The sequence below is a fragment of the Apteryx mantelli genome, chromosome 15, assembly GCF_036417845.1.
Source record: "Apteryx mantelli isolate bAptMan1 chromosome 15, bAptMan1.hap1, whole genome shotgun sequence".
In the NCBI taxonomy this organism is placed as follows: Eukaryota; Metazoa; Chordata; class Aves; order Apterygiformes; family Apterygidae; genus Apteryx; species Apteryx mantelli.
The window spans coordinates 19,960,847-19,977,213 of NC_089992.1; the positions used below are offsets into that span (position 1 = coordinate 19,960,847).

Consider the following 16,367-nt stretch of genomic DNA (forward strand, 5'->3'; position numbering starts at 1 on the left):
CTTACTATTTCTATTACTATTCTATTACTTTTCTATTAAGCTACCTTAAATTGAGCTGCTGGATTTTGGAAAATGGGTCAGTATTTGATCTCACTGAAGTCAAAGATGAACCGCCTGTGGATTTTGATAGGACAGAGTTTGGGGGTGGCAGGCATTGTTTACCATACGGAGCATAAAAGTATGTAATATTATGTATAAAAATTAATTTTCCACATACATATCATACACACATACTTTTACTGTAGATACAGACTTGAGTCAGTAACTTCAAACCTGGATTTAAGGTGGGGAGAAATATACTTTATTAATAGCTTGATTTTCAAGGATGCTGTATGTCTCTAGCTGTAAGTGATCTGTGATTGCTTAGCTAAACCTTGACCCTGGAAGCTCAGCGCCTTTGAAAATGAGGCTTTTTATTTGTGTGCCTAAATGTAGATTTAGGCTTGCAATTTTAAATATCCAGGTTTGAAAGATTTGAAAATAAAAGTACCATTTAAAGTAACAGCTGAGAAGTGAATTTTAATTTAGAAAATTTTCATTATTTTCAAACTGTTTAAAAAAATCTGTGTAACCATTTCAGGATATGACCAGCCCCTCTTTAAAAGTAACATGGAAAACAGCAGCATAAATACCTCCCAATGTACCAGTACCTGCCAAACCTTTTTCAGTTAAACTTGAATTTCTGGTGCACATGCAACACAACAATGAACACGCTAGCATTTAATTTAAAGAAAAAGGTGCAAAATGAAAGTGCCTTATCAATTCAACAAGAAAAGCTATACCAGTAACTACATTTTATATTAATTAAAACAATATATAAACAATATCTCTTTTGCTATATATAGTCTTCATGCCCATTTACCCTGTAATATATTATAATGCTATTGTTGCTATTGCTATGGACCCTTTTCATGCCATTCTGTCTACTGGCAAACAGTGGTAGGTGAAAAAAAATCGTCCTTCATGAAACAATGAGCAAGTTGTGCAAACTGATGCTGAAATCTCTGCAATGCACACCAATCGCTGATTACTAGCAGGACTCTCTGTTCTGATCAACAAATTGATTGTTCTGTCAAAAGTCTGGGCAGTGAACTATGAGAGAAAACAACCTTCTGACATTAGTACCCTCAGTCTGTGTAAACAGAGGTCAAGGATTGAGAAGTTGAGACAGAAAAAGGGTCCATATTTGTAGGCATAATGGAAATCATATGCATGAGAAAAACAAGTTCAACTTTGTTTCATTGTTTCCCATCCTTCGCCTGACCCCCACCGCCAAGAGATGTGCAGTGTGTTGGCTCCCTAGGTCTGTGCAGGGCCATATAAAGTGTCTTGGTTTTCTTTTTTTTTTTTCTTTTCCTTTCTTTTGTTTTAATGTTTGTACTTCAGACATTCTAGAAGTGCTCAGATGACACGTTTACCCATCAATTTGCATCGCTGGCTCAAATTCTGAAGTGAACAACTCCTTGTAAAGTGGAGGAAAATGAAGTCGTACAATGTCTGGGTATATTGCTTTAAATGCCATAAGCTTTTCTGTATGTCGTCCACACAGTGCTCTTAAAGTAGACACTTTGCATATTAACTGCAAAAAAACGAACAGAAGTCATATGGTCATATATGAAACCAGGCCTCCCAATCTTGCTTTTAGGATTAAAGCTCTCTCAAACACTTCTAGTAAAAAGCTCTCTCAGACACTTCTAGTTCACTTCAGTTGTTTACCTCAACAATGGTATTTCAGATGCTTAGGTTTGTTAGATTAAAAAAAAAAGCCATTTAAAAGGTATTAAGTAATGTATTATTGCTATTTGTGAAAGAATCTCTTCTTTAAGATCCTAGGAATATGAATCATTAGATTTCTTCATTTGCCTACCAGGTAAGCAATACCACAAGCACCAAATTGATACAATACTATTTCATGACTGCATCCTCTTTCATACAATTTAGCAATTTTCTTGGAAGAAAGCATTCCTGATTACTTTTAAATCCACTGTGAATATTACGGAGGGAATTGGAAATGCAATAGATCATGCTGTTTTCATTTATGCCAAATAAAGGAGAAAAGTTAAATTTTCATAAAGGAACAGATCTGAAAAATGTGTACGTCTAAGATACCACTACTACTAAGAACTTTCTGACTACATATTTGTATCTAAGTACATGGAAGAAACGGCCTTCTTCCAACAAAGGCATCCAAAGTATGTGCTGAGAAAAGAATTATATGAGCTAGGATTTGAAATGAGGACACTCTGAAAAGCCTTTTATACTAGGCTGTACCATCCTGCTTCTATTGTAATTAATCTCTGTGGTGTGAAACTAAGCATGAACTTTCCAGCTGTGTAGAGGTATAAAAGGAACTACGTCTGTAAGGAAGCGCCTCTCCTTCCCCAGTCATTCAGTGCAGATTTTCTTATCACACCGTCTTTGCATTTTTGAAAACTTAAGTGAAGATGCTTTAGATTAGCATAATAGTATTCAGTATCTTCTTTTTCTTCCCTGGCCACCAATATTTGGAAGAACTGCTGAGAAAAAGGCTGTGGGGGAAACTTCTCACAGAACAGTAAAAACCATGGTTAGCTAAGATATTGCATGTCATCTCAATTTAACTGTCAGGCAGGGAGATATTTCATAAGGATTAAGGCATGCATGTTGTAGAACTGAAATAGTATTCTGTGTGGCAGAAATGTTGCATAGCAGGAAAAATCGGACAAAACCTTGATGGCTTTTCATGAAGTTCAACATTAAAATTCTTCTTTTCAGACCACTGTCATTCTTGTCTTTACATCATCTTTTCACTCCTCCTCATTTTCAGCAAATGATTTCATCTAAGCAGCTAGATTTTGAACAAAGAATTCTGAGATTACATAGTATAAATTAACTGCATAAAAGCTGTCACACAATAATTATGACATTGCTGATATGAAAGAGTGTGCTTTAGCATTCACGTGACATGGCACGCTTGGTGAGTCTCACCTTTGTTAGAATTCCGTCTTCTCGGTGGTTCTTCTGCAGGACGTGCTGAAGTGCTAGCTGGATCTTCTGTTGGAGTTTCTCAATTTTTACCTTCTCTTGAAGCCATGAACGATCTAAATATAAATGGAGTGAACACCTCTAGTACTACATACATCCAGCACAGTGCACCAGGAAATATTCTTAAGAGTCTGTTACAGATTCATCTTTCCTATTTGCAACCTTCCTTCCACTTCAACAGTCTTATACAGGAAATGAATTTCAAAAGCAATATGTTTTAGAATACATCTATTACTTACATTTAAAATCAGTTTTATAAAGCTCTCAGTTAGAAGAGTCCAGCAAATATGAATATTATTAATAATTTGCTGATAGGATTCTGTAAAATTCAGGATATTTACAAAATTCAGAGTATTTACAAAATGAAGGTAGCAACTTTTTGTCGGGAAATGAAAGATTATATAATGAACAACTAGCTGGAGTGTATCATCTTGCTAAGATCTACAGTGACATACAGAAAAATCAGAAGTGAATATTCATCTGTTAAGAAGAAAAGTGGTCCTAAACCTCCTGGCAGCAAAGCAGTATTACCAGCTACATCCTCTTCGGGGCAGAACGGAGGAATTCTGTGGTTCACATATTAAGATACGGCACTGACAAACTTCTGATCTGGCAAATGGCATGGGGATGTATTTATGATACAGTCAACTCTGGTGCATGGACAAATGCAGAAGCCAGTCTGGACCTGAGCAGCCCACACGCAGATGGAGCCAGTGTACCCACTGTTGCTAACAGACCTTTCCACCACCACTCCTGTGTCCACTACGCTCCAACCTAAAGCGCGTGTTTATGTCCTTGAGCAGTATGCCAGATGCAAACTGGCTTTCTGCACTGATGCCTTGCTTCCCCCAACTTAATAAGCCTTACCAGAACTTGGTACTGTGCACATCTGTTTGATATTATTAAGTTATTTTACCAGTGGATATACTGGACCCAGACTGGTTCTTGGGAGCCACTTATGTGCCTGCACAGTACTTTCCAGTGCATTCAGTTTCAGGACAGTGATGTGAAGTTATCTAAGCTAGCCTGGTACACAACTGCCTTGGCACCTTTGTAGCACGCTGAAATGGCTACCCTGCTTAACAGACCTGAGCTGCCACTGGAAGCGCTCATCAGATGGGTGGCATTGTGCTAGAGATGCTCTGCTACAGCTGCAAGCCCACACAGTTGAAAGTTGACTATAAATTCAGTGGCTGCCTTCTGCCTCTCTTCCTTAGATTGACCTAGCCGTCTCATTCGCATGCATTTCAGCTTTTACAAAGAAGCAGTGTCCTCAGCAAGGAGAAAAATTGGAAAACATGGGCTTAGATTCAGGTTTACAATTTCAGCAGATTTATTTCTAAATTCATAGTTGTAATATATATATTAAAATAAAATAAAAATATCGGTTAGGAAGGAGGCACTCAACATTTTACACTGATAGTCTTAGCATTATCATTGAAAAAGACTTCAAAATAAAAATAACCTCTACCAAATAAACCTAGAGCAATACTTTATCTCTTACCTGCAGACATTAAAACAAATGCAGAAAACAAAGCTATCTCATCTTCTGTCAGGTGCATAGAACATAAACTTTTTCCAAATTCAAACACAAAACTGATGAAGTCTTCACAACCTGCCAAAAAGAAGGTACATGCCAAATTGTTTACAACTACTTCAAAGCTACTGAAAAATTTATTTATTCTGATGGAGGTGAAAGATGGATGTAGAATACTTTGTAGGTGAATGCTTTTCTCCTTAAAGGATCACTGAGTAATGGCAGTGAGATCTCACTCATAGTAGAGGCTATTACCTCATTCCCACAAGTCCACAATTTCCACACTCTGACAGCCAAATTTTTGGATTTTTTTACACACTATTTTTCCCAGATTCTGTTCTTTTTTGGGTAAATATGGATAAAAAAACAAGCCATTTGCAAACTCAGAACTCTTCTGTAGAAATAAAGTATGGTTAGATTTTCCCCAAATTTCTGAACATTTTATGTAGATTAGATCTTTATATGACTTGGCTAGAAAACTCAATGTTGGTTTAGCTTTGTTGTTGTTCTTGTCACTGGAGACTGGGTGTTTGAAACGTGTACTGGTGAAGTGCTGGTTTTTAAGAGTACTGAGCACACAGAAGAGGGAGGGGGGAGAGAGGCACACAAGGTACATGCAGGAGCAAAGGGAGACGCCAAGGTCTGAAAGCTTTTCATGTGGATAAAGAACTCTGTCTTCTTTCGTATGCACATCCAGGCTCTTGGTCACCCAGGTGTAAATGAGGCTACTACTGCTGCTACACATGCTTCTCCTAATTCGCAAAAGCCCTGCTTTGGAGGGGACTGCAACATGTGTTGGAATAGGGCTCTCCTCTGCAGATCTCAGCCCCCAACACAACTTAAATTTCTGGGTCTAGTTGGAAAAAGATGAAAATATGTTTCATTAGAAGCCGGGTCGAAGCCCACATCTGATATTGCACTCTGAATTATTTGCATTCAGAGTGCATTCATTTATACTTTGTGGTGTTTTAAAAAGGCAGAGTATACTTCGGTAATTGTACAGCATTCTTCACTGCCATATTGTCACTGCCATTTTTCATTGCCCTCCAAAACAGGTTATATACCAAATCCTAAACACAACTAAATGCATCCTTTTAAAATAAGCAAAAATACACAGAAAATCTCAATATGATAAAGTGTGGGTTAATAAAAAATTGATCTATTTATAGTAATTTAACTGTAAATAACTACATTTTAAAGATTATTAAACAATTTAAAACAAAATTAACATCTTCAAAGCAGTAACATCAGTATACCCAAAATTAGCTTAAAACCTGCCTTCTCATCCAACAGGATATATATAGCATTATTTTGGATATGAAATCTGGGCTTCTATTCTTGACAAGTATATCCAAACTGCTCTACCCTGACCAAAGGCAAGTGCTGAAGTGCTGACTTTCAAAACCAGGAGTCCTTTAGTGTAAGGAGTTAAGCTATTTAAGCTCCTGGGATCAGCTTGGCCTCAAACATAGCCAGCATGGTTGTTTACAAAGTAAGCAATTTGAGCTTTTGAACTTTTTTTTAATTTGCATATAATAGTCTTTTTTTTTTTCAAAGCGGCTGTCCTCTAGCTTTTCCACCTTATTATTTTTATTCTGTTGTTTTAAAATACAACGCTTGAAATTTCTTACCTAAGGACTTGAAAACCTCAGGGCTAGCATACTTGCCATCAAAGTAGACTGTGTTGTTTTGGGAGTCAAAGGCACGGCACATTCTGATGAACACAACCTCTAAAGACCCTAAAACAGAAACAATGCAAGTTTGACTGTTTAAGTAGGGACTTCAGTTGCAAAGAGCCAGTGAGTATTTAGAAATGTCCTATGCTCTCAATTCAGTACAGATTGAGTGGAGTAGTAGGATTTGTGTGTTTGATTTGCGAGTAGAATTAATATAATTCCCAAAGACTCCTTTAGGGCCATTTCCTAAAGTAACTTTAGTTAATGCTAGTAAATAATAATTATCTGTTAGAGTAACTTCTCTGAAGTCAAAACAGTTCATCTGAATGAAACTCATGAGCATTTATACTCATGAGCTTTGAAGACTTTGTCCAGTATTTGTAAACCGCATTAATTCTACAACATGTTGCATAGAACAATCTAGATTTTTATCTTAAAATGTTATTTGCTGTTACAAAGCCAAATTTTAAATTTGAGTCCAACTCTGCCCTCTTTACACACTCATTGCTCTCATTGTTCATAATGAAAATCTCATACAGACTTGAACTTTTCTACCCAGAGTAGCTAATATAAGCATATTACTTCACAAAGAAGCACAAAATTTGTTATTTTTTCTCGTATTATTTTAAAAGATCATTGTCCAACATATATGTATGTACACAATCACTGTATACAGGTTGCACTTTCCTTAGTGAAAATGAACTGAAACAAATCTTAAAATTCACCAGCGTACCTGCTTTTAAAAGCACAATTTGATCGTTTTGACACAGTTCCATAAAGCCATCAATGCGTTTGGCAAATTCCACTACATACTGTATAGCTTCTGTTATTTTGACTGCACATAACTGCCACATTACCTCCCTTTGCTGTTTGAGAGAAAAGAAAAGTTATTAATCAAGGTTAGGAAAGCCCATTTTCATAAAGTAAAACTAAGCTGAAAAACAAGCAGAGCAAATTTTCTCCTGCAACCTGCCTACAGTCTGCTAATAAGACAAGGGGAATTAACCTCAAAAACAAAGCCTCACATGGATGACTGAAAATGCAAACACGTAAGACTTCTTCAGTGGCGTCAGAGAGATCCAGGTTGGAATATTTTGTCTCATGAGCCAAAAATGTCCAAGCATAATGATTCTCATGATTTCAGTGGGAGTTTTACTTGCTGCCTCAAAAGAAAATACCAAGTCACACTAGCAGACCTAAGTTCTCAATGCATAATCACATTCTTCCTGTCAACCTCTGTTTCCTACTGAATGTAAATTATTTAACAAGCATCTCTTTATAAGGATACATATAAAGATATATATATATATGAAGATCAGCTTGTAACTACCATAAATAAGGCATGCAATTAGTCATTTTTCATATGTTTATTAATCATTCACAATGAAACTATCTAAAGAGTAAAAAATGATATTCTTAAAAGCTAAGTATTTTTTGTAGAAATTAAAATTATATTTAAAAAACAGTGTGCTTTAATAGCGTTTTCCAAGGTAGTTTTGAAAAAGCAGTTGTTTTGTAAGTAGTTTGCGGATAGAAGGCATAACGGAAATACAAATAGTGATTAAATCTTATAATACCCGCTGGAGGTACGGCAGCACTGTGCTGCCCATGCTACAGCTAGACTCAAACACTGAGTAACAATTGCAGAATGAATCAAGGTTACAAGCAGGCACTGAAAGCAGGAAACCTGACACAGTTCTATGTTTATAATCTCAAAACAGAAGAAATCTTGTAAAATTGCAAAACATGAAACAGCTGTTGGGCTTTCTGGCCAGCTCATATCCAGGTTCTCTATTACTGGACTGGAATGGAAACAGAGTAAGACATTCCCATCCAAGACTGATATTCACAATAGGAATGGTAAACTACTGTCCTGAGTTGCTTCCTTCTTTACTTTGACAATATAGAGAGCATATATGGCTAGTTTTAAAAGGAATACAGTTAGGCGAGATAAATTCCATCAAAGTGCACCAACAAAAAGTAAATTATAAAACTGATTAGCACACAAACAAAATGCAAAATAATTAAAAACCTCATGGAAGCAGCAACTCTGCAACAGACTTCAACTGCAAATCTATTTGCAAAGAGTCTTTGGTTTGAGCTCATTCAGTAAACTTCCTATCCATGCCTCACTTTCATTAATAGCAATGTCAGATTTCCTAGTTTTATTTAAAAAAAAAAAAAGTGTAACAAAAAAATGCTTATCATATACTTCCAGATTTTAGTAGCTGATTATGAGAGATCAGTTTCCTATATATATAGTATTTTTCAACCCTACAGACTCCAGATACAAAAATAAAATAGTAAGAATAAACTTCTTTTACTTAAAATTTTACAGGTTTTAAGTCAGGATTTTGGGAATCTTATTCATGTCAGAAATAGTTGGATTTGAAATACAGTGTTATACACTAGGCTATTTGCTAACATCAGCTGATGTTAACCAAGAGAGGACACAACAGGACACGTGCTCATATTGAAGTTTCACAAGTCAACTGTAGAGAATCCTATAGTTACAATTTGGTGGTTTCAAGAGTTTTTTCGGTGATTGGAGGTTTGCAAATTAGTCCACAGAAATGTAAACAGCACACAGGTCTAAGAGCATCAGGCACCTCACAACGCTGGAGCATTATCCAGCCATTTAGGAGAGAAAACCTTTTCTATGGCTTTCATATTTCTGTTTATCAATCACAGAGAAGTAGATTTGAAGAGTATGACTTTATCTTTTAATATACCTGTAAAAATTACAAATGCGAAGGATATCCTAACCATCTTTCTGCCTTTGATTCTAGCCTATGACTATTTATTTTTTGAAAACACATGTAAATACACATTTCTAATTGTACATCTAAAGCAATGAAAAAAGTGAATCTTGCAGTGTGTTATTAAAATACCATGCTTAAAAAAAAAGAAAAAAAAAAAGCATGCCATAGTTTGACATGCTTTTATACCTTGTTCTGGTAGTTCTCAATTTCTTCCTGCAGAAAAGTCTGCCATGTTATCTGCTGTAGCTCCTCTCGCAAGTATTGGCAAGTTTCCATGTGTGACTTGGAAATATTCTGTGCAAGATGTTCTAAGAGAAAGACCAAAACATGGTTATTTATATATATATATACATATACATACACACATATATAAAACAAAGCTATACCTTTAGATATGATAAAACTAACACATTACAGTTGCAATTTTGCCAGGGGAGGGTTTGGCTGTTAGAAAAAATACTTTAATTTCAGATCTCCTTGGATTTTGCTTCATAAAAATGAGCCAATGCGATGCAAATAGTTAACCGAGTGGAGGAGACAAGGCAGGCGGCTGGTTCCGACGGCAGCTGGCCGGCTCCTGGGGGCCGGCGCCCCGTTAGAGGGCAGTCTGCACACACATACCTCCCTCGCCTTCTCACACTGCTGTCCTCAGAAACCTTCATCCCTGGATTTTAATACAGGCACACAAAGCAGAGTCCTTCACTTGTTTATAAGATGTTTGGGTGAACAGGGGTTTATTTCTGAATAACTAAAATTATATTTGGGACAAACTTCTTTCTCACACTGAAGTGGGTACCAAAGGTACCAAAGAAAGCATGTGAGATGGGAAAGCTTGCAAAATGAAAGCAAAACTCAGTGAAATCTAGGGGACCGTGCAACCTATTGCAAATTCAGTAAGTGGCCTTGCTGCTTTTAGTGAGATAAAGTCAGTTTTAAAACCTGGGCTGAGAATTAAGCTGTTAATCAGAGCCATAGAAAAAAATACCAATGCGTGAGGTGATGGACTCCTCAAGCTAGAGTGCAAGAATCGCAGTGGGGGAGCCTTGCTGAACACACGCCACCACGTTTCATGTGCAGTGAATACACAGCGCTGTCAGCCAGAATGTAAATCTTCGAAAGATTTGTTTGCATTTGATACAACAGACGCTTCCTCCTGAAGAACTGCAGATATTGAGAATCCAGCCAGTACTCTACCAAGCAGGACACTATCACATGAAGGCTCCTCTGAAGGAAAAAAAAGTTTCTTTTTTTTCCTACTATCATATGATTTAAAAAGTATTAAGAAAATAGACTCATTAGAGAATCCAGATAACTATTATTATCTGAAGACACAGGTTCTGGCAGACTCAGACACTGAAGACTCAGGTTCTTTTCTCAGCTTTAAAGGGTCAGGTCTCCTGGGAAACTTGCCTTGTTCAAACACAACCAAATCCAACTCTGGACAAATTGGACTGCTGGACCGATCCATCTGCTCACTATCACAGTTACTGCACTAATAGTTCGATTTGAGATACTACCTGAAAAGTCTTTAAGATACAGGATACTTAAGTAAAATCAGATTATATGTGCCACCTAAACAACCAACAATGTTGGACACAAAGTAGTTAATATTTTTGTTGTCATCACAGCTTTCATGTATTTCAGAGCAATCTGTTTACAAGCACGTATTTAAAAGCAACTTTTGCTCTCCCTAGCAGCATCTGACAGCCTCAGACCCATGCCCTTGGAGGATACAGGGGTGAAATATGACCATGGTATTCACAAACCCAGGCCTCAGCTCTGGACCATATTTAAGCACACACCTAAATACTTTCATTGAACAACCACACCTTCTAAATTGGAACCTCCGTCTGGAAGACAAACATTCTTCAAACATTGTTTGGCAACGTCAGTGCTGGGCACCCAGCACACGTTCCATAGGGTTTTAAGGCAAGCACTATGTAAATAAAGGTAAGTAATATCACAAACTTATTTTATGCCAGTGCTCCAAACTCAACACCTGGCCTAGGAAGGAAAAGGCCCTTCTTTTTTCTGTGAGTTTAATTTAGATCTATTAATAGCTCCCATGGAAACATTAACAACCATTTGATTGAGATAAAGTTTGTAGCAGAGCCTTTATCCTCATTTTTTCTTCTCATTTCTACTCATCTGTAACTGAAGTTATTTGAACTCAAGCCAGACACAATATTTTGGCTGTCACAACAAATTCTATTGCAGAGAACTGCATTCTGCAACATGAGGACATTAAAAAGGAAGCCTTCTTTTCCCTTTCCTCTCTGCAAAATTTCTCAAAAAAACATAAATTAAAACAAAACTAGCAAAATTTCATATCACATATTAGCCTCTAATTCAAAAAATTTAACTTGAAATATTTGATTTTTCAAACTATTTTTAGGTTGTTTTCATAATGGAATAATTAGCAAAAATGTTGTCTAAGCAAGCAAAATTGATGTTTTAAACTCCTGAGTGCTTAAATACGTAGCAGAATCTTAAAGTCACTTCTCTAATGTCCTGTTCCAGTCTGCTTATCAGAGGTTCACACAGCGCACTCTAACTCAAGCCATGGATGTTGACAAAAGTCATTGTTGTGGACTTCAGCCCTAGCGTAATCATTCAGGAAACAGTGCAAACTCAGATGTGGTAACTACAGTGGGCATTATAAGGATCTTAGGGAAATTTTCAGAACTTGCTACATTTAAAAATTTTCCAAAGTATCTGGGGCAAGATCTCCTCCTCGACCAGTGGAGAGGAGAACTGCCCCCAAATTAGATTGTTTTTTTGGTTTCCATTTTCCCAGGTACAAGTAAAGAGCAGAAGAAAATCAATTTCATCACTTTGTGTTAGAAAATAGAATACAACTAATGAAAAAAATGATAAAATATTAAAAAATTATCTGCAAATGAAGAAATACTCTGTATGCTCATTAATCAGTATTCAGAGGTTCTATTACAAAGATTTAACACAAGGGCAATACTACTAGATCTGATTAACTGCAAGCTCCTGGGATTTTTAGCTCAGTTCTGTAAGGTGTTCACCATGTACCACCGTTACGGCATCATGCACTTTGCAGAAGGATGCCTGGACGTGCTCACAGCTATACTGATGCAGTGTTCTCGCTATCACCTGCCTGAACGTGTCAATTTAATCCAAAGGGTACTATTAAGACAGTTACAATGGAAGCTTTTTTCTCTCATTACCTAATTCTGCCATGGACACAGTTGGAGAGGTCTCCCCATTTGTAAAAGAACAATAAGGGAAGAAGCCCGATGCTGGTGTGTAGTCACATATTGGTTCTGGTTTGATTCCATTAATATCAAGACCCGACTGATCTGGAGAAGGCTGTATGTCTAAGTAGAAGCTGCTAACTGCAGAGTCTGCTTTGCTACCTTCAGGGGTATGCCCATCAATGTAATTACTGAGGTCGTCGTGGAGCTCTGTTAGCCCATTGGTGGTGATATTGTATGTTGGTGTTAGTGGTTCTGCCTCTCCTGGCTGCTGCTGATGGTCTCGCTGCTGCTGCTGCATTCGATGTTTCTGCACCTCCGCATACAAGCTGTCCCTCTGCTTTTTTGACATTCGACCAAACTTTACAGCTGAAATACAGACACACAATACATTTCATTTCTATAAACTGCTACTGTGTTGTGATTGTCTTGGGTCTTTAAATACTACAGCGAAGGACAAGGTATAAAAGCTAAAAAAGCAAGATGAGCAGACCTAAAAATCACATCTGTCAGTTACACGTGACTGAACTCCAGCATCTACCTTTAAAAGACAGTTTTAACATCCTATCTACACTAGATGTTATTGTTTTAGCTTAATTCATTAGCTTTCCACTTCTGTACCTAAAAGATTTTCTCTTATATATCCACTGAAGTTGACAGATACATCTCTTAGGCATTCAAATCCCACGTATAAAATTATTACTGGATGACAATTAAAAAATAATATGCCGGTCTGAGATGAACAGCCCAATTCCTACTAGTTGTATATCCATGCTACAAAGTGAACATACAGTTAGGTATAAACATGTAGGGTCTATCTCAAAAAGGATCAAAAGCAAGCTTTATTGATATTAGGACCAAAGCACAGGGGGAAAACCACAGAAACCGCTTTCAGTGCAGCTTACTGTGACAAGTAAACATTTTTGTGGGCTAAAATGTTTACCAAGTAAGTTATTGAAAAAAAAAATATATGTACATATACACCCAAAATTATTAATACTTTAAAAAATGTAACTCAGAAACTTGCATATTAAGTGTAAGCCAGAAGCAACTGGTTTGGCATATCCATTGAATTCTTAAGAATATGGTATGTGACTTCTGGGACCTTTGTCAGCTCCAAAAGCTTCGTAGTTTAGGAAGATGACTATCAACCTGTACTTTTCTATAGGAAAGCAAATGCTTCAGAGGAACTGGTTATTACATGATCAACCATTTCAGGTTTTTAGTTTCACGCCCAATAAAAAAACCCTGAGACAATGCAATTTAAGAAGTAAATGTAATCTGAAAACTGTCTCCTTAAACAGGCTTCATGAGCATAGAGTAATGCATATGTATTGCAGAACATGTAATGTTGCTGTCACTACTGCAGGGGAAAAGACTGAGTCAGATCTTAGGTAAGTGATGGCAGCTTCATTAAATCTATGGAGGTGTGCAAATATCAGCTGCAAATCCAGTTCTAATTGTGTTATATAAGCTTCCATTTTACAGCGAGGTAGATTTTCATCATTATACTAGGTGTAATTTTGAGCTTAATATTAACAGCACTGGAACACATTTTCTTCAGGATCTTGTCTTCAGAAAAAAAAAAAAACCACAGGGGTTTGAGAAAACACTGCATCATTTTCTCTTTATAGTTTTCCATTATTCATTATACACACATTTGACTTCTATATATATCGTAAAACAATTCTGATCTCTACCGATATGGCAATTAGACTGTTACCTGCAACTACACTATATCATTTAAGTTGGAATGAACACATAGAGAAAGTATTAACATGAGACTAAAAACTGCACCTTCAAGAAGTGACTAGAAGCAAAGCTCTTCATTGAGAACTATAGTAGATGAGTGGAAAAATATCAAGAACTTTATACATGTCCTGATTTATATATGTTTATGTAAATGTATAACACAACATATAAAAGCTACTCAGTGATCTCAATTGTCGGCTTGATGCACAATAACTTTTAAATGCAATGTTGTTTCAGTTGAACACACAGTATACTAAATATTATTTTACTTTTTGCAATTAAACAAGGGGTAGCAGAGCTTACCATCTCGAGACATCCCCACAGCGAGGCATTTCTGTAATCGACAGTGTTGGCAGCGGTTTCTACTAGTTCGGTCAATCAAACAGTTCTTCTGACGAGGACAGGAGTAGGTAGCATTGCTTTGCTGACTCCTTCTGAAAAAGCCCTATGGTAGAATTGCAAAATATAAGTCAAGAAGCTGTTAATAGATGGAGTGAAGAAAGACTGAAAGGTAGCATGCCAAATAGAAAGTGAACTTCAAGTACAGTATAAGCAACTAAAGGAAATTAAGTATTTTTTTTTTCTCTTGGAAACAAATAAAGAGCAGTAACTTGTAGAAAACAATTCATAAAAAAGTGTTATGACACACAAAGGAATTATGCATTTTTCTCTGATTTTACAGATCCTGTATTATATATGGTAACACTGTATACTGATTCTTTCCAAAGGAGATAAAACTAATTAGAAACCTAGATTTCCTTGATTTCCTTGTCCTTGCTGGGTCAGCATGGTTAGGGCAGCTGCCAGAGCCAGTGTGGGCAGCAGTGGGCATCACGCCCTGCTCCAGGCGGTGCTGGCAGCCGGCAGGGAGGTGCAGCCTTGCGGGGTGCCTGTGCTTCCATGTGCACGGAGCAGGGGGCTCAGCAGCCCCTCTACCAAGAACAGCATTTGTTATGGGAGAGGGCTAAAAAGTTTGATGCCAACAACTGAGTTTTTGTTCAACTCAGTTGTGATTATTGGGGAGGAAGAAGGCGAAACATTTAATTCATTTATTTATTTTCTCTTTTCCGAGTCAACAGCAATGGGTAGTCCTATCTGCAAAGAAAACAGCTCTGGAAGGTTATGCAGCAGTTACAACTCAGTTCTCTCCATCGGAGTGGGGCATTTTACTAACCACTAGGCCAGCTGTTTGCTTTGAAGTTCATTTCATCTTTTTGCCCCAGACTGCCCAAGCCTAGGCTGCTGCGTGCCTAACGCCGACTTCACAGAGATGCTGGGAAGATGGAGTCATTCTAAAGAGGCATTTGTGAGCACTGAACACAGTATTTTAGTTTTATGTTGCCACATAATGGATTAATTAACACTGTTGCAAAGAAAATACTTCCTCAGAAAGGCTGGGCACCCTTTAATTAAAGTTGGACTTTTACCAATTTTTTATTTATTCGAAGGCCTCACTCTGGAGTGCCTTGGCACATGCACCCTCTGTCCAGACACTCGCTGAAATAAACAACAGGAATGGCTGCGTGACAAGTAAAAGACGTCCTCGCAAACCTCCTGCCGCCCAAAGCACCACAAAACCACCCTGAAATACAGCCAGATGCACCGTCTTACGAGGAGGGCACCAGCCTTCAGCAGTTATTCCCCCTTCATTAAAGCTTTAATGGGGAAACATGGAGTACAACAAACAGGGAAACGGAAATGCCTTTAATCCTGTTTGCCTGCACACTGTTTCTTTTCTCTTTTATTCTGATCTTTTTCACTGTGAGGGTGACAGAGCGCTGGAACAGGTTGCCCAGAGAGGTTGTGGAGTCTCCTTCTCTGGAGATATTCAAAACCCGCCTGGACGCGATCCTGTGCAACGTGCTCTAGGTGACCCTGCTTGAGCAGGGGGGTTGGACTAGATGATCTCCAGAGGTCCCTTCCAACCTCAGCGATTCTGTGATTCTGTGATCTTTGTTTCTATAGGATTAATTTGAACTGTCTTTTAGTATTTGTCAATAGGGAGATGGGATTGAAAGCACTGCATACACTGAGTTTTGATGGAGTGCATTTCACCCTGAAGAACCGACCCATGCGGGGCACCAGCGCTGGGGTAAGTAGATAGCTTGACTTCCAGCTCTGTTGGCACCTCAGTGGAAGAGCTCACTCCAACACAAGTGTGCATGCAGGTCCGATGTGATTCTCTAGACAAGCAGATTAGAGACCAGCTCCACCTGTGACTTACTGGTGATAAAGGTTCTGCAGCTCCCCAGTGTCAGCCCCTTAAAATATACAGTTCTCCAAACTGTTGCACTGACTGACATGGCTGTACATGAACTTTATTAAATCTTCTGCCAGCACTGGGATCCCAAAAGCCAGCTTGATCAAGAGCTAAACGAGTCTGGCCCAGGAC

General features: G+C 37.8%; 1 protein-coding gene across 1 annotated transcript in view; it reads right to left on the reverse strand.

Moving 5' to 3' along the window:
* Positions 1-859: 859 nt before the first annotated feature.
* RORA (RAR related orphan receptor A) overlaps positions 860-16,367 on the reverse strand; it is a 66,950-nt gene continuing 51,442 nt past the window's right edge. The window contains exons 3-10 of the mRNA XM_067305537.1: positions 14,279-14,420; positions 12,197-12,592; positions 9,186-9,307; positions 6,971-7,103; positions 6,193-6,300; positions 4,529-4,639; positions 2,968-3,080; positions 860-1,579 (exon numbers count right to left, since the gene is read on the reverse strand). Of these exons, the coding sequence (XP_067161638.1) occupies positions 1,415-1,579; positions 2,968-3,080; positions 4,529-4,639; positions 6,193-6,300; positions 6,971-7,103; positions 9,186-9,307; positions 12,197-12,592; positions 14,279-14,420 (1,290 nt within the window). The 3' untranslated portion in view covers positions 860-1,414. The remainder of the gene's footprint in view (positions 1,580-2,967; positions 3,081-4,528; positions 4,640-6,192; positions 6,301-6,970; positions 7,104-9,185; positions 9,308-12,196; positions 12,593-14,278; positions 14,421-16,367) is intronic.